Source organism: Mastigoproctus giganteus, chromosome 6 (assembly GCF_048544385.1).
Source record: "Mastigoproctus giganteus isolate SK-2022 chromosome 6, ASM4854438v1, whole genome shotgun sequence".
In the NCBI taxonomy this organism is placed as follows: domain Eukaryota; kingdom Metazoa; phylum Arthropoda; class Arachnida; order Uropygi; family Thelyphonidae; genus Mastigoproctus; species Mastigoproctus giganteus.
The window spans coordinates 173391936-173417968 of record NC_143580.1 but is presented as its reverse complement, the minus strand read 5'-3'; the positions used below and the strand labels follow the sequence as shown (position 1 = coordinate 173417968).

The window sequence follows — 26033 nt, the reverse complement described above, 5'->3', positions numbered from 1 at the left end:
ACAAGATATGAAAAGAATCCAAACTCACCCAGAGATTAAAAAATTGGATCTGGCACCCGAAAAAACAAAAGGGAGGAATCTTAATATAATAATATTTGATGTGATAGAGAGAGAGAGAGAGAGAGAGAGAGAGAGAGAGAGAGAGAGAGAGAGAGAGAGAGAGAGAGAGAGAGAGAGAGAGAGAGAGAGAGAGAGTTAATGACATATTTATTATAAAAACTTTCAAGACCATATGACTACTGATGAGCTAGTTGAAGAATTTTAACTAAAGAGAGGGACTAAATCCAGGGAAAATGGGCAATTAAATATAATTGTAGAAATTTCAACCAGAATGTGGAACGTAAAGAACAGTAGAGGATTTATGTTGGCTGGGCCCATCATAGATTTAGGGAACATTTCCCAGTAAATAAATGTTATAATTGCCATAAATATGGCCATATTGCCAGAGGCTGCAGCCAGAAACAATGGCCAGAAACTGCAGCCTGCACAATGGCCTGTGGCCATTGTGTAGTCACTGGCCATGAATATAAATATTGTAACAACAAGAAGCAGCAACCCAAGTGCACCATATGTAAATCAGCAAGAATATCTAATTATCATCATAGATCAGGATGCCAAATGCTCCTGTTACCTAAAGTTAATCCAACCAAGAACAAACTGTGGGTCAGATTAATAACATGGAAATGACCAGGGCTCTAAACCTCATCCAAATGAATGCTCTGAGAGCACATGCAGTTGTAGATCATATTAGACTCAAACTACAAGAAAATAACATAGATATACTCCAAGAGCCTTACACTCATATGGGTAGAGTTCAAGGATATCCAAGAAGCTATAAAATTATTGAACACACCACAGGTGTCCCTTCAGCAGCAATAGTTGTCTAAAATATCGACCTGCCTGTCACAAACGTGGGTCATCTCTGCTACCCAGTGGCAGTGTGTGTGTGTGTGTGTGTGTGTGTGTGTGTGTGTGTGTGTGTGTGTGTGTGTGTGTGTGTGTGTGTGTGCGCGCGTGCGTGCACATTACCAGTGAAGTGAGTCAGTTCTACATAATATCTTTATGTTGCAGACCAGAAGATATAAACTCAAGCATATGGTACCTCCAAGCAGCCATCTCACTACTACCAAATGCAAACATAATAGTTTGTGCTGATATCAACTGCCTTGTTTTTTTTTTTTTTTTTGATTTGGTAGTTGTTGGCGCATTGGCTTCTGTGGCCATATTGCACCTCCCAAGGTTTTTGCAGTACTTTGATCCAAGCCCGAGGCGGGAATCGAACCCGCGACCTTTGGGTTGCCGGGCAGGTACTTTACCCACTCGGCTAGCCCGGTCGGCTCAACTGCCTTGTGGCATAGCCATGTAGAAGACAGAGCAGGAACTCATAACAGACAGATTCTAACTGAATTTACTGCAACATCCCCGCTATAGGTAATAAACCATCCCCATAATCTGCCAACCTATAGTAGCACAATTTGGGACAGTGAAAGAGATTTAACTCTTGCCACAAACTCTATAGCATACAAACTGACAAAATGGTGTGTCCAACCAGTCTGGACAACGTCAGATAATAGAGTTATCACATTCATTCTGAATAGACAGTTACAGACACAATGATTAAACAATGAATAGACACAATGATTAAACAATGAATAGACACAATTTGGCCTCAGTAGCCCTTGTGTCTTTAAACCCAATAACAAAATTAAAATTAACTCAAAATTAACTTTCTATCCCTACTTAACATAACTAATGAAAAAAATGAGAAACTATGCAGGCATGATTGCCGGGATCAGTAGAGCAGACTGGGGGTTCAAAAGAAAGACCCCAGAAATTATCTCCTATGCAGCATTCATACCTGTCCTATGATGCCACATTCACAACAGCAGCAATCATTTGTGGATATAAGAAGATACAACATAAAGAAAGCCAATTGGCAAGCATTTACAGAAGCCATATCAGCAGAACTGCAGCAACAGGAAAATGAGAAGTCTAGATCTAACAACATTAATAGCCCAGACAAACATGCATCAGATATGACTAAAATACTAATAAAAACAATGAGCCTGTCTATCCCTAAGGAAAAACCTAGGAAGCAGGTAGTCCCCTCTGGTGGTGACCTGAACTGACACCACTCAGAAAAGGGGCCAGGCACAAAGACATTTTCAGAGAATCTGAACTTGGCCCCAAAATGAGGCTGTTGCCCTGAGAGATACCTATAGGACTCTCAGGAACTCATACATTGCCCTCATTAGATAGACGAAGGAATGCTGGCAACACTTCGTGGGGACTTCTGGAAACACGGATCCATGGGGAATCATGTACAAAATATTCACCAACAAGCTGTCGAGAAGAGATATAGCTGAAACAACAATAAGAGCAGATGGAAATCCAACCCTGTATTGGGAAAAATCTGTCAACAATATCCTAGACAACATCATCCAGACTGAGACTGGGGAATATTCCCCTACTTAGACTGAAATAATGAATGAAATTGTGCAATAATGAATGAATATAAAAATGCCAACAGTGAACCCTTATTTACAATAGAAGAACTGCAAACAGCCCTACTTAAAACTAAAAACAACAAATGCCCTAGGGCATGAGGCCTAGAGGCTGAAATTATCAAGAAATTTGCAGAAATAGTACAGACAAGCTTACAAAACTGTATAACCATTGCTAATAGAAGAAACATTTCCCAAAATATGAAAAAAAGCAGCGCTCAGGTTGATCTTAAAGAACCTGAGAAACCACCTACAGAGCCTAAGTCATTTTTTTTTTTTTTTTATGAAAACCCCAAACACGAAAGGTATCAAAACCTATAGTAATTAGTACCGTGCATGGGTTGAAGGAGAAGTATGGGGGGGGGGGTATGACGTAAACTTTGCTCTAGAGACTAAATGAACGGAACAAGGCGTGCGGGCACTGCCTCTGCTCCCGGTCTGTGGATGGTGGCGGTGTGAAAACTGCCGCAGAATAGCTCTCCTCCCTGTACTGGGAAAAATATATGAAAGATTAATATATAACATGTTATCTACCCTACAGTGAAGCAGGCAACCACTCAGAAAGACAATATGGTTTCTAGCAAGCTACCTCTATGGAGGATGCCATGCACAACCCCCTGACAACAGTCCAAAACTCAGCAGAAAAATACAAATGACAGACTAATAGAAGAAAATTTGGCCATTTCTATTGATTTTGTGGGGGATTTAACTCACTCTGGTGGCACAATGTCCTTAAGAGACTCTGCCAGGCAAATGTCCCACAAAACCTCTTGGTTCACACAAAGTTCCAGGAATTGACATGCCCTTTGACAAAAGGATGTCATCAGAGCTCAATCCATGGCCCATTTTTCTGGACTATGGTCCTGGATGAATTTCTGGATCTGGGTCCAGTGGACAGACTAGCCTTTGCAGATGACTTGATTGCCCTAGTAAAAGGAAATACAAGCGTGGTTTTAGAGCAGAGATCTAATGCTGCCCTCATGCAATTGCAGAAATGGGCACCAATGCATGCACTCAGGATATCGCCTGAAAAAACAAAATCAATTCTATTGAAAGGATATTTGAATATCAGGTGATCCCAAAAATAAAAATGAACAGAACTACAATTAAAATGGTATCAGAATTAAAATACCTAGGGGTTGTTCTCGACTCAAAATTAACTTTCTATCCCTACTTAACATAACTAATGAAAAAAATGAGAAACTATGCAGGCATGATTGCCGGGATCAGTAGAGCAGACTAGGGGCTCAAAAGAAAGACCCCAGTAATTATCTCCCATGCAGCATTCATACCTGTCATCTCCTATGGAGCCAGTGCATGGTTTCCCCACATGGCCATAGTTAGGAACAGGAATAAACTAGAAACCATACAAAGAGCAATACTCCTCACAATCACCAGGACATGTGCACGGTGAGCACACTGGTATTGCAGGTGCTGGCTGGCACTCTCCCACTGTACTTGAAAACAGTAAAAAGAGCACTTTACTACAGACTTAGGAAAGGCATTCCCACAGGATTTCTGGGGATAGCCTTAGACACAGCCAACACTATCAAGGCTGAAAGGAAAAAAATTGCCACTAAACTCTTTGAGATATGGAAAAACAATTGGGAGCAGGAAACCCAAGGTGCTGTCACCAAAAGGTATCTACCACAGGTGGCAATGATCAGCCCAAAGTGGTATGCCCCTGAACTATACACTAATTTTATCCTTGCAAGTCATGGCTCCCTAAAGGCAAAACTTAATTCCTCGGGGCTGATTGATGACCCAAACTGTACCTGTGGCGAGAGTGAGGACTGGGCACATTCTCTATGAATGCATAATTTATGACATACAGAGAACACAACTTATAGCAGAAATGGGGGCCCCCCTGGCTAGGGGAAAAGAAAACTTATTTATAATGGAAGAAAATCTACACAATGCTTTTGTTAATTGTACTCAAAAAGTTTTTGAAATAAGAAGGAACCTGCAATGACAGGCCCTACAGCTTTCCCCACAGTCAAACAATAATCAATAGCTAAAACTGCACGTCTCCCACCATGCCCAGATAATGATATTTTAGTCTGACAGAGTGGGTGTCTTTGGCAACCTGGCCAGACACCTGGATTTGATATTCACCTGATACTGGAACCCTTCCCTGGGTTACCCTGCCTTGGTGGGGAACCTGGAGGTGCCCACAGTAACTAAACAGACTGCAGGGGAGAGAGAAGTACATGCAGCCAGGACTGCACCTCAGCTTAAAATTAGAAGTAAGCTGAGGTTCCTGAGAGTGCAATGTTGAGAGAATGGATCAAATGTGTGAAAGCAAAGTGAGAAATTGAATGAATGAATGTATGAGTTTGAGAAAGGGTAGGGTGATATAACAATGCTTAATAAATGTGAGTGGGTGACAAATCCTGTGAGTGACAGAACTTGTGGTAAAAGAGAATGGCTGAGAGTTATGGTGAATGTGAATGACTGATGTTGAGTGAATGTGGATACCTGACAAGATTGAATGAAATAATGCACATTTAATAAGGTACATATACTTGCATTCGTGGGTTTTACATTATTACTAGTTTTAGTTTTATTAATATAAGCACCAACATAGCCACTGCATGCCTCCCTAGTAAGTTGGAGACAGAGCTGGGCTGCACCTTAGTCTGAAACAATAATAGTAAGCTGAGGTGCTTGCGGTTGTACTGATGAAAGAAAGGAATTGAATGTGTGAAATAAGTGTGAGAATCTGAGAGAATGAATGGATGCAAGAATGTAGAAAGAGTGATAGGACTGGATGTTTAATGAAAGTGAGGATGCAAACCCCGTGAGTGACAGAAGTTTTGGTGAAAGCGAGAAGCTGAGTGTTATGGTGAATGGGTCTGGTCTGACTAAGTCTTGTGGTAAAAGTGAGTGACTGAGGGTTATGGTGTGTGGGAATGGGTGGACTGTGTGAAAGAATACCAATCTTTATGTTCAAAATAATATGACATATATTAATTGCTTACATTATGTAGTTTTTAAATCATTATTAATTCTTAGTTTATTTTTACATTAACTATAACTTTATTACACTACATACCCATTGAAAAAAATTTTCCATATATACTGGTGTTCAAAGAAAGTGCATCACTCCTTAAAATTGTAATTGTCGTCCAAATAACATAGGTATATGGCAATATTTCTTACAGATTGCATCAGATAAGATTTATGTGCATAGATGAGGATGTAATACTGCATTAGCTGTTACTTTCAGCTATATAAGCACGCTCTGCAAGAATTGCAGTCATTCCTTGACTGTGTCAGGATGGCGAGTTACGTGCAGTTGAAGCCACGAAGAAAGAGTGCTACTGTTGCTTAACATGAGGAAGGATGTTCTTCTCATCATACTGCTTATAGAGTGCCTTACAATCAGTCGACATCGAGTAGATTTCTTTCCAAACTCAAGAATACTGATCCTGCTGATATGAAAATAAGGAACCGGATGCAAACGAGTCTCTAAGCCAAAACAGGACCACGTTTTGAAGCGCTTATGCCTTAAAAACCGTAAAGCTTCTTCGTCTGAGCTGAAAAGAGAATGGGAAGAACATATAGGAGTGGTAGCAAGTGCAGTAACAGTCAGAAGACGCCTCTTCAAAAATGGATGTGTAGCCCATCGTCCTAAGAAGAAGCCCCTCCTCACACAAAAAATGAAAAGGCCCGACTAATTTGGTGTAAGGAGCATGTCAAATGGACCCCCGAGCAGTGGAAGTCAGTTATTTTCTCGGATGAGAATAAATTCAAACTTACATGGCTCTGATGGGAGACAAACAATTCGCAGTAGACGTGGTGAAGTATACCATCCAGACTGTATGGTGAGTACAGTGAAATTCCCTACTAGCCAAATGATATCGGGGTGCATTTTGTATCACCTGCAGTTTATAAAAGGTTCCGTAAATGCCAATGGATATCTGGCTATATTGGAAGGCAAATTGCTGCCAACCGTTAGAGACCATTTCAATCTGCCAAGTAACTGCATCTTTCAGGATGACTCTGCTCCTTGTCATTGGGCGAAAAGTGTAAGTAGGCACTTCTGTAGTTAACTTAGCTTCATTTCTGCATTAGAGGTTCAACAATAATTGTTTTCATTTGTTACAGGTGAAAAAATGGTTAGGCACTGGTTAGGCTTCCATTACAACTCTTAGCCGGCCAGGAAACAGCCCGGCCAGACCTGAATCCTATAGAGAACTGTTGGCATTGTGTGGAACATGCAGTTTCCAGAAAGAAACCAAACATCCTTTGTGAACTTCATAATTCATGTTTGGAACCACGAACTATTAGTTGATTATCTTCAGAAATTGATCTTGTCAGTGCCTCGATGGTGTGCTGCTATCATCAGGGCCAGAGGCTGTTCAATTAAATATTAGTTTGCACCTGGTGAACTTTTTATTTTGTTTTCCATTTAAAATGCTGACCCTAGGCTATGATGTAACGCATACATCATAGCCTAGGGTCAGCTATGATGTATGGGTTTCGTATGTACACATCATAACAGAAACAGACTCTGCTTATTGCTGTGACTCCTACAGTTTTGGCTGCCGACTCCATGATGAAGTAGTTAAAATCCTAGGACCCACTGCTTTAAGTACCGTAGTTGTTATCATTATTATTTTTATGTTAATTTTAATTTCAGGTAATCTGCTTTTACCTTGCTGGCATTCTCAATTTTTTTTCCATGGTAATTACACTTGACAGGTCAGCACCCTTACCCAATACACTGATAATATACATTTGTCTCTCTCTCTCTCTCTCTCTCTCTCTATATATATATATATATATAGCCTATTGGTATAGGGTGAAGAGTAGTCTAAAGAACTATCAGTTAAATCCATAGTAAAATTGCAAGGAAGTACCTGTAAAGAAAATATGAAATTAGTAATATGAAATTATTTATTGTTGCAATTACGAAGATTTTGGTATTTTCTTCAGGAGTCATCCACCAAAACCAAGGCTGTGGAGTGCGAGGCAGCCCACTACTCCCCAGCTGCAACATGGCACATTAGTAAGTACCACTTCAACCCACTAATTTATTTTAATTCCATCTCATTCTATCTTCTCATTGCTTTTCTTTCTATCTTCGAATATTATTTCCTTAGATTTTTCACTTTTATGCCAGTTGTTATTATTGTTGTTATTATTATTAGTATTTCTTCCACCTCTGTAGGGTCAGCCACAAGATATACATCAGCTTTCACACTTTTCCCACTTTTATTCACTTTGTAATCTCAGTAATTTACACTGCACCGAGTATATCTCGTGTTCGAAACAGAGACCCTTGCTTAACTGTTGCATTTCCCTTGGTTTTGGTGGCTGACTCCTGAAGAAAATGGCAAAATCATCATAATTGCAACAGTAAGTAATTTCAAATTACTAATTTCATATTTTCTTTACAGGTACCTTCTTGCAATTTTACTATGGATTCAACAGATAGTTCTTTAGACTACTCTTCATCCTATACCAATAGCTCTATATATTTTTATCTACATTCCTTATAGTTGCTAGTTTCTTCTACTATTAATGTAGCAATCTAGAACTATAATCATTTATACATTTCATACTCTTTACTTCCTCTCTTAAAAACATAATATATATATATATATATAATAAAATACACTAATAAAATCATAAAATACAACACTAGCCTGTTTTGATTTATTTCTTGATTCTTCTGATCTGTAATACCAAGTAATTTTTCAATCTTTTCTAAACTGGAAATAATGTATATGATCCTTTGTAATAGAACCTGTAAATAAAAACTAATTAACAACTAGTTAACACTTTGTTTGGCCTTAACCATTCAAATTATTTTTTCATACCATTCATATTTTCTATCACATTAATCCGGTAGCAACCCTCCACCCTTGACCAATACTAGTGGAGACAGAAGAAAAAGTACCCCACACGTTATTTTACATCAACGAAACACAGTAAAGAGAAAATGGTAAAAAAAAATTTATGCATGATAAAGGATGGATATAGAGAGTATGAACCAGAGCTGTAATGCTCAATATGTTCTACATTGATATCAATATTTGTAAAAAAATAAGAGAAGTTTACCTCAATATAGTACGTATAACACTTCCATATGATACTCTCCAGAGATTAAAAAGAAAAAAAATCGAAACTCTTACATTAGAGACTAATAATTAAAAATCAATTTATTTAACACACTTAAAAACCAATTAATAAATTGATTTTTAATTATTTAATTTGTTACTCTAATGTATGTTTCTGACATGAAATACACACTCCATGTGGTACACATGAAAAGAGGGTAAGGTTTATTTAAGTCAGTTAAAATAATTTATTTAAATTTAATATTAATTTTGATGGTGGTGCGCATATATTTCATGGCTGACCCGATGGAGGCTGGAAGTAAAGATTAAAAGAATAACAAGAAGAATAAAAAGAATAACAAGAATAAAAAGCAAGAGATGGGATAACTTAAATGTGGTTGTGGAGAAATAAAATGTTTAGAATGAATGTGGGCTACAGTATGTGGTATAGGCTGGCAACCTTGGGTCTTGAGGTTGTCACAGACATTCTCTCAGATATGCCAGACAAGCTGTACTTGCTACCTGGGAGTCTAAAACACTGATGGAACTGATATTTGGGTGACACTCAAGTCAAGTGGACCTAATTTCAGCGAAGTCCGGATGGTCTGTCACAGCCAAATCCTCTGCTTGCACCTTCACGATGGTGGGACTGTTAGTCATCCTGTGTATAACCTCCATGCACAAGTACATGGTACATGGTGGGTGACCACCCAGGTGTGAACCAACGTAAGCAGGGGTCGAGGCGTGGCGCCCACGCCACATGGAGGAACGCCGACCCTCTATGTTACCAGGCAGAACTAGGTGGTACATGACTCTCATCAACCGGTGAAATACCACCACTTTGCTTATTGGAGGCTTGAAGTGGTGGAACCCATGTTCAGTCTCTAGAGCTAAGTTCCGGTCAACCCTTCCCAATCTCTTCTATCATGCAGTATGATTAAAGACTTTTGAGGTTATGATGAACGTCGTGGCGAGATCCAATATTCCTTACATTTCGAGGGTACAGCTCTAAAACGGTTTTCGCAGGGCGGCCGCTAGTTAGTACACTGGACCGGACCTATTGGTAACTCTCTAGGAGGCTTCCGGATCAGCTAGTGTATAATCTTGCTACCTCTACTCTGCCAGATAGTGACTGGAGGGAGTCCGAGTAGTGTGTATGCGGGGAGCATTGTCGAGGCCACGTTATGTCAAGGATCTGGGTATATTCTTACCACATGTACGCCATATCCAAAAATTTCATTACTTCATACAGCATGTCCCACCCACTTTTTCTTACCATTGAATACACCATGAAATGTCAAACTAATAGAGCAAGCTTATCTGCGAAAAGATCTAAACCTCCCAATCACTTCCTAATTCATTTCACAAATATACGTGTTCTCAATTCTAATCTCAACGATGTCCATTTCCACTTCCAGTCTGCCAAACCTCATGTACTTTTTCTGACAGAATCTCAGTTATCGGTTGATTCAATTACTGCTCATCTCATATCCCCAAATTATTCACTGTATGATTCCTTTCGCCTCGAAGGTGGTACTTGTGCATATGTCCGTTCTGATATTCCCTGTCAGAAACATTGCAATTTGGAATCTCCTCTCTTTGATCTTCTCTGGCTTAAAATCTCTCTACCTTATTTTTATCAAATTCATCTGTTGTCTCTACCGTTCTCCCAACTCCACTAATCACTTGGAGCTCTTCGACTTCCTCTCTTTGCAACTTGACTTTCTCCAGTCCAACTTTCTTAACAGTGAGGTAATTTTCCTTGGTGATTTTATGTTCACAACTACAGCTGGCTTCCGTTTTCTAGTCACACCGACCCAGCTGGTCGAGATGATGAGGCTTTTGCAATTACTAATGACCTTGCACAGATTGTTCATTTACCTACAAGAATACCGGACAATCCTAATCATACAGCCAGTACGCTTGATCTTTTTCTCACAAACAACCCTTCTAAGTACACGGTCGAAGTGAGAGACCCTTTAAGCACTTCAGATCACAACTTGGTGATTGTCTCTTCTACAATGGAACCTTTATCTCATGGCTATTTCAAACCTCGTGTTGTTTGGCATTACAAGAATGCAAAATGGGATGACCTGCGAGACTTCTTTTCTTCTTTTCCTTGGTCGGATTATTGTTTCAAAACTTCTGATGTCAATATTTGCTCAGATAGTGCCAGTGAAATTATTCTTGCAGGAATGGAATCTTTTATCCCATACTCCACTTTAAAATCTTATCCTTTATCTAATACTAACCTTGGTTTTCCAATAAATGTGATAAGGCTGTTTAAGAGAATAATGTTGCATATCGTGATTGGCTTGTTTCTAATTCTCCAGTTTCATTTTCTGCGTACGCCAAAGCTCGCAACAATTGTAAAGCAGTTATTAATCAATCCAAATTAGAGTTTGAACAGGCTAATAGTAGAAAACTTGCTTCTTGCCCTAATGGCAGCCGAGCATTCTGGTCTCTTGCCAAAGCTATTGGCCGCAACTTTTGCCCAGCTCTGCTCCCACCTCTGTCCAAACCAGATGGTTCTGTTGTCACTTCAGCCAAGGATAAAGCTGACCTGCTAGCATCCCATTTTTCTTCCAGCTCATGTATTAATGATCTTGGTAAAACTCCTCCCACCATTCCCAACACGCTCCATTCAATGCCTCCTGTGGTCTTCCGTCAAAAGGATATCAGAAGGATTTTGATGAATCTCGATGCTAAGAAAGCTCCAGGTGCTGATGGTATTTCTCCACTTGTTCTCAAAACCTGTGCTCCTGAACCTATCTTTGCCGCCTTTTTTTTCCTTTCTTATTCTAAAGGTGTTTTTCCTTCTGCTTGGAAATTTGCTCATATCCAGCCAGTTCCTAAAAAGGGTGACAAATTCCTCCCATCCAATTATCGTCCCATTGCAGTTACTTCTACTCTTTCTAAAGTAATGGAGAAGTCAATTAACCGCCAACTTTTAAACTACCTAGAAACCTTACGTCTGATCAACGATCACCAGTATGGATTCCGTCAGTGTCGATCCACTGGTGATATTCTGGCTTATGTTACCCATTTATGGACTAATTCAATGGAAAGGTTCGGTGAAACACAAGTAGTTGCTCTTGACATCTAAAAGGCTTTTGATCGTGTTTGGCATAAAGGTCTTCTAAACAAGCTTCCATCTTATGGTTTGCCAACTGTTTTTAGTAATTGGTTATCCAGTTTTCTCTCTGATCACTCACTGAGGGTGATGGTTGATGGCTCTCTGTGTTCTAACTTCTCCACTAATGCCGGTGTCCCCTAAGGTTCAGTTCTTTCCCCCACACTTTTCCTCTTGTATATCAAAGACCTTCTTCCATTGACTGGAAATCCTATCCATAGTTTTGCCGATGATAGCACATTGCATTCCACTTTCCATTTTGAGAAACCTTGTCCTGCTCAATCAGCCTCAACTTCTCGAAAATCTGCTACCAATTCCTTAAATGCCGATCTTCAGGTAATTCTCCAGTGGGGCAAAGACAACTTAGTTGATTTCAACCCTTCTAAAACTCAGTCTTGTCGTATATCTCACAAAAAGGATTCTTCTGCTCCTATGCTTATCTTTAGTGACACTCCAATTTCTTGGCAAAAGGATATATCTGTTTTGGGGATTACCCTGACTTCTAATCTCTCTTGGCACAAGCGCATTACAAATATTGCTTCCTCTGCATCTAAAAAACTTGGTTTTCTCTTTCGCTCTCGGCGTTACTTTTCTTCCAAACAGCTGCTCACTCTGTATAAATCGCAAATCCGCCCTGCCATGGAATTTTGTTCCCACATCTGGGGTGGTGCCCCCAAAACCTCTCTCTCAGGCTTCTTGATTCCATTCAGAAGAGGGCAGTTAGGTTAATTAATGATTCATCTCTAACAGAGTCTCTCCACTCGCTGTCTCATAGACGCACTGTTTCTGCTGCATGCCTCTTCTACAGATACTTCCATGGGCACTATTCTTCTGAATTAGCTTCTATAATTCCCGCTCTCTCTTTCAAAACAGTCCGAACACGTGCCGCCACCAGCCAACATCCATTTACTGTCCAACTTCAAACCCACAGAACCAACTTTTCATCTTCCTCATTTATTCATTCAACTGCCGTTTTCTGGAACAACCTTCCTTTATACGTATTTCCTGAAAATTACAATCTACAGAAGTTCAAGTCCAATGTCAACAAATATCTTCTTTCATCTTCTCAGTCTCCAACCCAAGCACGGTACTAAGTACTATAGGTTCTAATAACTGTCGTGTTTGGGGTTTACATAAAAAAAAAAAAAAATAGGGAAAAGTTTTAAAATAAACTAAATTAATTATGTTGGGCTAGTTACCCCCATGTGTTACAGGTTGGTGATGTATTCAAATAATTTATGTAAATTAAAATTAATTTAACCAATTTTTGTTATGAATTTAAAGGGGGTTAGTGGTAGGGTTAAACGACTGAAGGAATGCTGTTGTTGTTGTTTATTGGCGCATTGACAACGTAGATCATAGTGCGCCAGTTCATTTGTTATAAAATGTTCTCTTTATATAAATCTTGTTTGAATGTAAAAGGTTAACTGTTTCTGTGGTATTATATTATTATTTACAGCAGATGGTATATGTTGAGTTTGTATGAATCTAAAAATATCTGACACCCGTTTCCTGTCACCTAAAAGATCTTTAAGGGTGATGTTTTGGTTTCCTTTGTATAATGATGAAAAAATTCGGTGTCGATCATTTTCATATGTTGGGCATTCTACAGGGTGTCTCAAAAATATTGGTACAAACATTTAGGGGAGGTAGGTAACATCTAAAGGAATGTGAATCGCATAGGAACCCATAACCGGAAACGTCACCGTAAGTTGGTTAGTTAGTTAGTTATTTAGTTTTTAGGAGCATTAGCAACTAAGGCCATATTGCTCCAGGATATGCGGTGGTCATTCCCTGACCTTTCCACATCCTCCGTATTTGGTGGGCACGGGTTCGAACCCCAGTCTAATCAAGAAGCGTGTGCTACGCACTGCTGCTCCTCCCCACCTGGCTACGGAGGCGCCCCGTAAGTTGGTACACAGCGCTGTTCGCAAGAGGAAAAATTTCTGGTTTACTCATTCAAGCATCGATATACGAACTGTGAGCTGGCAGACATGCGCCTAGTGTATGGATTAGCAGAGGGTCCACAAGGTGTGTGTGCCCTCATGTGGCACAACATCGCTTCGCAATAAATGTGTGGGCAGGTATGGTCAATGACTGCTTAGTCAGCCCACACTTGTTACCATGCCGCATGAACTCTGCTAAATATCGGATCTTTCTTGAACAAGTTCTACCAGGGTTAGCATTAGCATTAGTAGAGGCATTTCATGCAAGAAAGCAAGCTTATGCAGCATCAGCCAAAAAAAAAAAACCCACTTCCACTTCACCCCTCTGTTCGTTCAAAATACCTGTCCAGCTGAGCCTTAAACTTATTTAGGCTATCAACCTCCACTACAAGGGATGGAAGTCTGTTCCACCAACCAACCACCCGCTGGCTAAAGGCAAATTTCCGCACGTCTGTCCTACATCTGTCTTTCCTCAATTTGAATTTATGCCCTCTCAGGTGATTATTCTGAGCTAGAAGAAGAATCCCATCAGCATTGAGCATGCTCAAACCATTCAAGGCTTTATACACCTCTATCAGATCACCTCGCTGGTGCCTAGTCTCCAGACACTGTAATTTGCAAAACATAAGCCTTTCTTCGTAAGAGCACCCCTTTGTTCCATTCACTAATCTTGTTGCCCTTCTCTGTACTCGTTCCAGCAGCTCTACATCCTTCTTGAAATGAGGCCTCCAGACCTGTATACAGTACTCTAGGTGTTGCCTGACCATTGCCTTATACAAGGGAATAATCACCTCCTTATCCCTGCTGGAAAAATTCCTGTATATCATTGACAATACTCCATGAGCTACTCTAGCAGCCTGTCTGCACTGCTCAGAGAACTTCATATCTGCCTGCACAACCACCCCCCAAGTCCCTTTCATGCTCTACCACTGTCAGTGTAGTACCACAGAGTTCATACGTTGCTCTGGGGTTGCTGTTTCCCATGTGTAGTACTTTACATTTGTCAATGTTAAACTTCATTTGCCACCTCTCAGCCCATCTGCTCAACCTTTCCAGATCCTGTTGCAGCAGCACAGTGTCAGTAGTGTCCTTGACAACCCTGCCGACCTTTGTATCGTCTGCAAACTTAGACATTAAGCTTGATATACCATCATCAATATCATTTATAAATACAGAAAACAATAATGGACCCAACACTGAGCCCTGAGGGACTCCACTAATAACATTAGTCCACGATGGGCAGTGTCCATTGATTACCACTCTCTGTCTTCTCCCCCTCAACCACCCCTTTATCCATAGCAGCAATTTGCCTCCAATGTCACACTGCTCCAATTTGTGTAGCAGTCTTCCATGTGCAACAGTATCAAAAGCCTTTCTAATAGGTCCTTCAGGTTGTCCCAGACATTCTCTCAGATATGCCAGACAAGCTGTACTTGCTACCTGGGAGTCTAAAACGCTGATGGAACTGATATTCGGGTGACACTCAAGTCAAGTGGACCCAATTTCGGCGAAGTCCGGATGGTCTGTCACAGCCAAATCCTCTGCTTGTACCTTCACGATGGTGGGACTGTTAGTAATCCTGGGTATAACCCCCATGCACAAGTACATGGTGGGTGACCACCCAGGTGTGAACCAATGTAAGCAGGGGTCGAGGTGTGGCACCCAAACCACATGGAGGAATGCCGCCCCTCTATGTTACCAGGCAGTACTAAGAGGAAGATGACTCTCATCAACCGATGAAATACCACCACTTTCCTTATTGGAGGCTTGAAGTGGTGGAACCCATGTTTAGTCTCTAGAGCTAAGTTCCGGTCAACCCTTCCCTATCTCTTCCATCATGCAGTATGATTAAAGACTTTTGAGGTTATGATGAACGTCGTGGCGAGATCCAATATTCCTTACATTTCGAGGGTACAGCTCTAAAACGGTTTTCGCAGGGCGGCCGCTAGTTAGTACACTGGACCGGACCTATTGGTAACTCTCTAGGAGGCTTCCGGATCAGCTAGTGTATAATCTTGCTACCTCTACTCTGCCAGATAGTGACTGGAGGGAGTCCGAGTAGTGTGTATGCGGGGAGCATTGTCGAGGCCACGTTATGTCAAGGATCTGGGTATATTCTTACCACATGTACGCCATATCCAAAAATTTCATTACTTCATACAGCATGTCCCACCCACTTTTTCTTACCATTGAATACACCATGAAATGTCAAACTAATAGAGCAAGCTTATCTGCGAAAAGATCTAAACCTCCCAATCACTTCCTAATTCATTTCACAAATATACGTGTTCTCAATTCTAATCTCAACGATGTCCATTTCCACTTGCAGTCTGCCAAACCTCATCTACTTTTTCTGACAGAATCTCAGTTATCGGTTGATTTAACTACTGCTCATCTCAGATACCCAAATTATTCGCTGTATGATTCCTTTCCCCTCAAAGGTGGTACTTGTGCATATGTCCGTTCTGATATTCCCTGTCAGAGACTTGGTAATTTGGAATCTCCTCTCTTTGATCTTCTCTGGCTTAAAATCTCTCTACCTCATTGTGTCAAATTCATCTGTAGTCTCTACCGTTCTCCCAACTTGACTAATCACTTGGAGCTCTTTGACTTCCTCTCGTTGCAACTTGACTTTCTCCAGTCCAACTCTCATAACAGTGAGGTAATTTTCCTTGGTGATTTTAATGTTCACAACCCCAGCTGGCTTCCGTTTTCTAGTCACACCGACCCAGCAGGTCGAGATGCTGAGGCTTTTGCAATTACTAATGATCTTGCACAGATTGTTCATTTACCTACAAGAATACCGGACAATCCTAATCATACAGCCAATATGCTTGATCTTTTTCTCACAAACAACCCTTCTAAGTACACGGTCGAAGTGAGAGCTCCTTTAGGCACTTCAGATCACAACTTGGTGATTGTCCCTTCTCCAATGGAAACTTTATCTTATGGCTATTCCCAACCTCGTGTTGTTTGGCATTACAAGAATGCAAAATGGGATGACCTGCGAGACTTCTTTTCTTCTTTTCCTTGATCGGATTACTGTTTCAAAAGTTCTGATGTCAACGTTTGCTCAGATCGTGTCAGTGAAATTATTCTTGCAGGAATGGAATCCTTTATCCCACACTCCACTTTAAAATCTAGTAGTAGATGGGCCTCCGTAGCCGAGTGGGCAGGAGCGGGAGTGCAGTAGCACACGCTCTTTGAGTAGACCGGGGTTCAAGCCCCTGCCTGCTGAATACGGTCTATCTGCCAACCCGCACTGGACCAGCGTGGCAGATTATGGTCCATTTCCCTCAGCATGAATCGTTGAGGAGCCTTCCACCCTGCAGTGGGTTGATAATGGCTGCACTTTACTTTTTTTTTTTAGTAGTAGTAGTAGTAGTGGCACATGATGCAAGAAAGCAAGTGTAGGAGCTTATGCAGCATCAGCCAAAAAAAAAAAAAAAAAAAAAAAAATCACACCATTCCCTCCAAATGCCTGTCCAGTTCCTCCTTAAATTTATTTAACCTATCAACTTCTACAACGACAGATGGAAGTTTGTTCCAGCAATTAACCACCCACTGGCTAAAGGCAAATTTCCACACATCTATTCTACATATGTCCTTTCTTAATTTGAACTTATGTCCCCATAGGTTGGTAATCTGAACAAGTGGAAGGATCCCATCAGAATTCAGCGTGCTCAACCCATTCAAGGCCTTATAGACCTCAATCAGATCACCGCGCAGGTGCCTAGTCTCCAGCCACTGCAATTTGCAGAACTTAAGCCTCTCTTGGTAAGAGAATCCCTTCATTCCCCTCACCAATCGTGTTGCTCTTCTCTGTACACGCTCAAGCAAATCTACATCCTTCCTAAAATGAGGCCTCCAGACCTGTACGCAGTACTCAAGGTGTGGCCTGACCATTGCTTTATACAGAGGGACAATCACCTCCTTTTCCCTGCTAGCAAAATTCCTATATATCATTGACAAAACCCCATGACCCGCCCTAGCAGCCTGTCTCCACTGCTCAGAAAACTTCATATCTGACTGCATAATTACTCCCAGGTCTTTTTCATTTTCTACCACCTTAAGTGTAGTACCACACAGTTGGTACGTTTCTCTGGGGTTACTTCTACCCATATGCAGTACTTTGCATTTGTCAAGGTTCAACTTCAGTTGCCACTTCTTAGCCCATCTGCCCAAATTATCTAGATCTTGTTGCAGTAGCACACTGCCATTACTGTCATTAACAACCCTGCCAACCTTTGTGTCATCTGCAAACTTCGACATTAAGCCTGATATACCTTCATCAATATCATTGATAAATACACAAAACAACAGTGGACCCAACACCGAACCCTGTGGGACTCCACTAATAACATTAGTCCACGAAGAGCAGCACCCATTGATTACCACCCTCTGTCTTCTCCCACTTAACCATCCTTTTATCCATTGTAGCAACTTACCCTTAATACCATTCTGCTCCAATTTGTACAGTAGTCTTCCATGCGCAACAGTGTCAAAAGCTTTCCGGAAATCCAAGTATATGATATCAAAATTATTTTTTGCATCCAGTTCCTTTGTGACCACATCATAATAACCAATCAAATTTGTCAGACAAGACTTTCCCTGAACAAACCCATGCTGTGTTTGAATTATTGCTGCAGTCTAGTCTAGATGATCCTGCAATGCATCTTTAACCAGCGACTCCATTATTTTACCTGGAACAGAAGTTAAACTAACTGGTCTGTAATTACTCGTGTCACCCTTCGATCCACCTTTGTGAATTGGGGACACATTTGCACATCTCCAGTCCGTGGGAACCTCCCCTGAGTCCAAGGATGCTCTCATAATTATGACTAAGGGTTTGCTTAGTTGCTTTGCCGCCTCCTTTAAAATAACTGGATAGATCCCATCCACCCCAGGTGCCTTTCTTATGTTTAACTTCAACAATTTCTCCACCACTTTGCTCTCAGTTATTACAAAATCATTAAGCACACTGCTACAATTTGATAACCTTCTTCCATTTTCAAATTGTAATAATTCCTCACGTGTGAATGTAGATGCAAAATACTCATTCAGTTTGTTTGCTATCTGAGCAGGATCATCAACAGTCGAACCATCGATGTCAAGTGGACCAATCATATTCATCCCCTTTCTTTTAGAGTTTATATAAGTAAAGAAATCCTTGCTGTTTTTCTTAGCATCTTTTGCCAAAGATTTCTCGTAATCCGCCTTCGCCTGCCGAACCTCCTTTGTGACCTGATTACAGACTAGCTTATATCTGCCACAGGCTTCTGCGTCACCTGATAATTTATATGCATCCCATGCATTTTTCTTCTCTGTCACGAGTCTCATTAGTTCATTTGATAACCATTTAGGCCTAAACCTTGAACGATATTTCTTAATCGGTATATAAAGTCTAGTCGCTTCCACGATTAATTCTTTGAATGCTTCCCACTTAGAATTTACTGTTTGTAACATCGTCAGTTGATCCCACTGTATAGAATTTAAAAACTGTCTGAGACCACTGTACTCCCCTTTACGGAAGCAAAAACCCTTTCCTTTACCCCTGACGGTAGTTACCTCTGAGTAAATCCCACTTCAGCACACTGTGATCACTGCCACCTAGTGGTTCCTTTATCTGCAAATTCTTAATACACGAATGATCACTGCTGATAACCAGATCAAGAGTGTTACTTTCTCTGGTTGCCTCTCGAACATGCTGCTGCAGAAAACAATCATCCAATAACTCCACAAAAGTCTGACTAGTGTGTGAGTGACCAACCCACAAGTTCCAGTCAATATCTGGGAAGTTAAAATCCCCCATTATAAGACATTCTGATTTACTGGCCCACTCTATTTCTCTGTACAATTGTTCATTGTACTCATTCAAGTCATTAGGCCTATAACACACTCCTACTCTTATTTTTCCTTTCGCAGTGCTTATCTCACACCAAACCGACTCAACAGAGCACTGTTCATCTATATTAACTGGGTGCACTTCCTTTGATTTTATGTTTTTCTTAATTAACAGCATAACACCCCCTCCCTTTCTGTCCTGTCTATCCTTTCTGTACACATTGTACTCCCTAAATTCCAGTTCTGCATTCCTTATATCTTTGTGACACCACGTCTCTGCTATCAGAACAATATCCGCCTTTGATGTCTTGACCAACACTTCAAATTCATCAAATTTATTTACTATACTTCTAGCATTGGTATACATGCAAGCATACATGCTCCTATGCCTATTCCTTGTTACCCTAACACATCCCATATACCCAACTATTCCATGATGACTGCCATCCGTCCCTGAAACCCCCAACACCCCTCGCTCCAGGTCGCTTCTTATTCTAATAGAAGTTGTGCAAGAATCACCTTCACCTCTGCCTGCGGTTACTGTTAAACTATTAGTCTTTGTATCCCCCCAAACTAGCAGTTTTCCGACCCACCTAACACTGCCTCGATAGCATCAGCAAATATTCTTGCACCCTTTCTATTTAAGTGTATCCCATCTCTGTAGAAGCAATCTCTCCTGTTAACAAGTACAGTCCAGGCTGAAAAAAATTCTACCCCTTGAGCCTTGCACAATCTTTCCAGGGCCGAATTGATCGACAAGGCTCTCATCATATACTCCCTCCTATCGTGTCTGGGCAGAATTGCAGACACTTTCAAATTCAACCCTATTTCACGGCTTTTTTTCAACAGTGACCTGTACTTGTTGAGTAATTCCGCCGGCGTCCTACTCTTAATATCATCAGTGCCAACGTGTACAACTATATCACCTTTTGTGCCCTTGAAAGATGATATCTGTTCTACAACGTCATCAACCTTTGCCCCTGGCAGACATACCCTGGTCCTGTTCCACCTATCCTTTTTACAAAATATGTTCCCCGTCTCCCTGACAATAGAGTCACCAACTATAACTAGTTCCTTTGGGACCAGCGCATTCTGCTTTGGAGATTGCCGCTGTGTTGCCTGATGCCCAGGAGTGAGCTCTGGCGTTGAGTTGGGCAGCTGAGAGCCTGATGGGCCCCTCAATTTAGATCTTTCGAGGGCATCCACCTTGTCCTTCAAACTCTCATATAGGCCCATAACAACGCTGAGTTGTCGCCTGATTTCCTTACACTCCTTACATCGCGCACACACAAAGACATCCCCCATGGCAATATCATGTTCCGTTCCAGAGAGTTCGGCAAACATTTCACAAGTTGCACATTTTTTTAGGCTGTGATGCGTTGGAGAATTGCCCCCCTCAGTTCTCCCCCGATTCACAGCACTCCTGCCACTTTGTGCCCGTTGCTTTGCTGCTCTAGTCTGGGGCATGGTAGTTTAAATTAATAAAATCAATAAATTAAATATCAATAGTATTTGAATAGAAACTATTAAATAGAAACAGTGAAGCGTATTACTATATAATTATGCGTTAGAGCTACCTAGCTACCTCAATTAAAAAATTTGAATTCCCTACCACTATATCCAAAAACAATGGCTACAAAATGGAACGAAATAACGGTTTTACCTATCGTAAGTAAAATCCACAAAAACTCTTTATCTAAATTAAAAATAAAAAATAACCAGCGTAACTATAACTATATGACTACGTATTAAGTACAATATAAAATAACAATCATGTAAATAAAAGGCAAACACTTATCGTTTTTGCGGAGCCTGTAACTGTCAGCTGTAACTTTTAAAGAGATTCAGCGCCCTCGTCCTTTAACTAAACCTTGGTTTTCCAATAAATGTGCTAAGGCTGTCCAAGAGAAGAATGTTGCATATCGTAATTGGCTTGTTTCTAATTCTTCAGTTTCATTTTCTGCCTACACCAAAGCTCGCAACAATTGTAAAGCAGTTATTAATCAGTCCATACTAGAGTTTGAACAGGCTAAGAGTAGAAAACTTGCTTCTTGCCCTAATGGTTTACATAAAAAAAAAAAAAGATCCAAGTATAAAATATCAAAGTTATTTCCTGCATCCAGCTCTTTTGTGACTGCATCATAGTACCAATCAAGTTGGTCAGGCAAGACTTCCACTTAACAAAACCATGCTGTGTCTGAGCTATAACTGAAGTCTTGTCTAAATGATCCTGCAGTGCTTCTTTAACCAGTGCCTCCATTAATTTTCCTGGAACAGAAGTTAAGCTCACAGGTCTATAATTACTTGTGTCAGCCTTTGATCCTCCTTTGTGAATTGGGGTCACATTTGCACATTTCCAGTCTATGGGTACCTCCCCTGAGTCCAAGGAAGCTCTCATAATTATGGCTAAGGGTTTGCTTACTTCCTTTGCTGCCTCCTTTAATATGACTGGATAGATCCCATCCACCCCGGGTGCCTTTCTTGTGTTTATCTTCAACAGTTTCTCCTCCACTTTACTCCCAGTTATTTCAAGATTCTGTAGCTTACTGCTAGAGTTGAATACACCTCTGGCATTCCCCTTGCTGAATAACTCCTCATGTGTGAATGTCGATGCAAAATATTCATTTAGTTTGTTAGCTACCTGAGCAGGATCATCAACAGTTGACCCATCAATATCAAGTGGACCAATCTGATTCATCCCCTTCCTTCTAGAGTTTACATAAGTAAAGAACTCTTTGCTGTTTTTCTTTGCATCCCTTGCCAAGGATTTCTCGTAATCTGCCTTCGCGTGCCTAACCTCCTTTGTAACTTGGTTGCATATCAACTTGAATCTATCATAGGCTTCTGTGTCATGTGTTAATTTGTAAGTATCACATGCATTTTTCTTCTCTGCCATATGCCTCATTAGTTCATCTGACATCCATTTTGGCCTAAACCTTGAACAATATTTCTTAGTTGGTATGTAAAGCCTAGTAGCTTCCAAGATAAGTTCTTTGAATGCTTCCCATTTTGAATTTGCTGTTGGTAACATCATCAGTTGGTCCCACTGTATAGAATTTAAATACTGTCTCAGTCCATCGTAGTCGTCTTTACAGAAGCAATAACCCTTCCCTTTACCCCTAATGGTAGTTACCTCTTTGAGTAAATCCCACTTCAGCACACTGTGATCACTGCCACCTAGTGGTTCATTTATCTGCAGATTCTTAATGCAAGAAGAATCGCTGCTGATAATCAAATCAAGAGTATTACTCCCTCTAGTTGCCTCCCGAACATGCTGACGTAGAAAACAATCATCCAATAAATCCACAAAAGCCCTGCTAGTGTGTGAGTAACCAGCCCCCAAATTCCAGTCAATATCTGGGAAATTAAAATCTCCCATTATAAGACTCTCTGATTTACTGGCCCACTCTATTTCCCTGTACAGTTCCTTATTATACTCATCAGAATCATTAGGCCTATAGCACACTCCTACTCTCAATTTTGATCTCCCAATGCTTATGTCACACCAAACTGACTCAACACTGCACTGTCCAGCGATGTCGACTGGCTTCACTTCCTTGGTTTTTATGTGTTTCTTAACTAATAGCATAACCCCTCCCCCCTTCTAATCCTGTCTATCCTTTCTGTAGATCCTTTCTGTTACTGACGATGTTCTAGCAAATGTGAGACGCAACATTTGTTTTCAACATGATGGGGCGCCTGCCCATTATGGAAGGTGTGTTTGTGACCATTTGAACAGGCGTTTTGGGCGTCGATGGATTGGCCGAGGTGGACCTGCTGCCTAGCCCCCACACTCACCTGATTTATCAAGCCTTGATTTCTTTCTGTGGGGGGTCTTCAAATCTATCATGTATGAATCGCCTGTGGAGACAGAAATGGATCTTGTGCCGAGACTCGTCTGCGCTGCTGCTGCTACTGTCAAAGTAACTCCAGGTGTGTTCGACCGTGTCCGCCAATCCATGCTGCGTCGGTGTCACGCATGCATTGCGTCTCATGGTGGAACCTTTGAGCATCCGTTGTAACATCACGAAATGCATCCATCTCGTACTCCACTGTTAATATTATGCCAAATAAATGTTTGCCATTAATTACTGTCTTGTGTCATTTCTGCTTCTTGTGCCTCTGCTATTACTTTCCCGTGACGTTTCCGGTTATGGGTTCCTATACGATTCGCATTCCTTTTGATGTTATCTACCTCCCCTAAACATTTGTACCAATATTTTTGAGACATCCTGTATATGTTTAACTGTTTGGATAGTATTGAATACTTGGCATCATGGGGGTTCCTCTGCACGTAATAGATAACCATTTGTGAAATGTGTATGGCCTATCTGCAATCTGGTCAGAACAACTTCTTCTCTCCTTGATTTCCTTATGCTAGTTTTCCAGTGCTCAACTTTTGGTTTTATTTCATATAATTTATTCCATGTTTGTTTTTTTCCAGAGTTCTTGCCATTGGGTTAGACAGCGATTTTTAATGATTGGTTTGTAGTCCTTATGTGGAACTGTGAAATATTGTTCTTGAAGCTAGCAAAGTAGCGGTATATATTCGCTGAACTTTGTAAAAGCGAGGAAAGTGTTTTAAAGCAGAAAAGGGGCATCTCAGGTATTGCGTTCGGTAAACTAATATAGGGGATAGGAAAGCATAAAGAGTACTGAAGAAGGCAAAAAGCTGCTTTCCACCTTCAGTACTCTTTATGCTTTCCTACCCCCTATATTTTTATTTCTCATGATTCATTAGGCACTGAAAATGACAAGAACTCAAATTATGGTAACCAAAAGATTTCGTAAAAAATAAATGTGCAGAGATAATGTTTCTCACACCATTATCCCTCCCCCCCACCCCAGGTTAAGAAAACAATTTCACTTTTCTTTCTTAAAGAGGGAGTAGTGACTACAGCAAAATAATCTGTCCATAATGTTACTAAAGAGTCATCTAATATGAGAGTTGAAAGACATAATATGGAATAAGTTGAATAATTAAAATAAAGTAACACTATGTTTAGAACTACAAATTAAACAGTTATATCTAGTACAATAAACTAATTTTTATCAACATAATGGTAATGTTTTGGATCCAGTTTAGTATCCATTATCAAGTCTATATAAGGAAACAGAGAGAAGGAAATTATAGATTAACTGTATTTTAAATTTCTTTGCTTGCTTTATTTACAATCACATATTATTGGATAATGTAAAATCTTTGTTTCACAATCTGGTTGAAGTTTACTATGGTGCAACTTGCCAATGTACACAAACCAACTACCACAGCACAGTCATCAGAGAAATTCAAAGGATCCTATTTTTCTTTTACAAATTCCATTAAAAAATTAAACAGTTATTTCCATTAACCTAACCTTTTAAGAACAAATAACTACCTGATAATAATGATGGTGCGCTAAACTCTCAATTTTATTACAAAAATCAAATATATAAACATACCTTTCAAAACGTATGCATAGAAAGACCAAACATTTTTTTACTTACCGATGTAACACATAATAATACCAGCATATGGTCAGTAAGTATACATAGGCTAAACTCAAGCAGAGCTACCTGAGGGGCTCACATCTGGTGAGTATGGGCTTGGCACACCCAAGGTCCTGAGTTAGATATCATTCTTTTCTTTCTTGGTGATATTCTCTCTCTCTCTCTCTCTCTCTCTCTCTCTCTCTCTCTCTCAGGGTACCTCGGAAATTATTTTTAGCTGGTGAAGCATAAGACTTGGGCTGCCTTGCACTATATGGCTAGTAATAATAATAACAACATTAATGCTTTTAACCCTTTGGTTAAAATTTGGTGTTAGGCACATTAAAAGTGAGTTCAGCAAGATGGAATGTAAGCCACACAGAGTGAGTTTTTTTGAGAAATCTAGAAATTTGCAAAATATTGGAAAACTGCATACCGACATGTTTTTAAATATTTATTTTCCTTATTTTGATTTTATAGTCAAATGGCAGAATGAGAAACTCAAAAATAAAACCAAAATTTCAATTAAAAAAAATAAAACCTCACTGTCACTTTCTTTTCGCAATGAAGTAATATCCTCTACATTTACGTATGCATTATTTGATTTTGTTTCAACTTCTAGATTTGAATTCCCAAGAATTTCTCAATTGCAGCTTGCATGCAATCATCTTGAATCTCATTGAAAAGTTGTACCTTCCTATGCGAATTTCTAAAACTATAAATATAAAAACACTGCTATTTCTTATAAACACAAAAATTAAAAGACAACAACACATCTCTGTAAATTTTCAATATAACTTGCACATATACAGAGATTACATGTTCATACTGTGTTGAAACATTGTTCAAAACAGAGATATATGCATACTAACAAAAGGGTTAAGCATCATTAAATTCAATAGGTCTGTAATTTGAAGAAAAAAAAAAATGTACGTATTTAAAAACACAAACTGGACTAAAAATCAGAAGAAAATGGAAAGCACTTCCCCAATTATTGGATGTGTTTTTTTTTTTTTTTTTTTGCACAATGACTTGCACAGGTTTGTGTGGTGGGATGTAACACAGATGT

General features: G+C 40.1%; 1 protein-coding gene across 2 annotated transcripts in view; it reads right to left on the bottom strand.

The window, feature by feature from the left end:
• Cog2 (conserved oligomeric Golgi complex subunit 2) overlaps positions 1-26033 on the bottom strand; it is a 462981-nt gene that overhangs the window by 335258 nt on the left and 101690 nt on the right. For both annotated transcript variants that reach the window (XM_090375498.1, XM_090375496.1), the window contains exon 5: positions 8159-8259. In XM_090375498.1, the coding sequence (XP_090231624.1) occupies positions 8159-8259 (101 nt within the window). The remainder of the gene's footprint in view (positions 1-8158; positions 8260-26033) is intronic.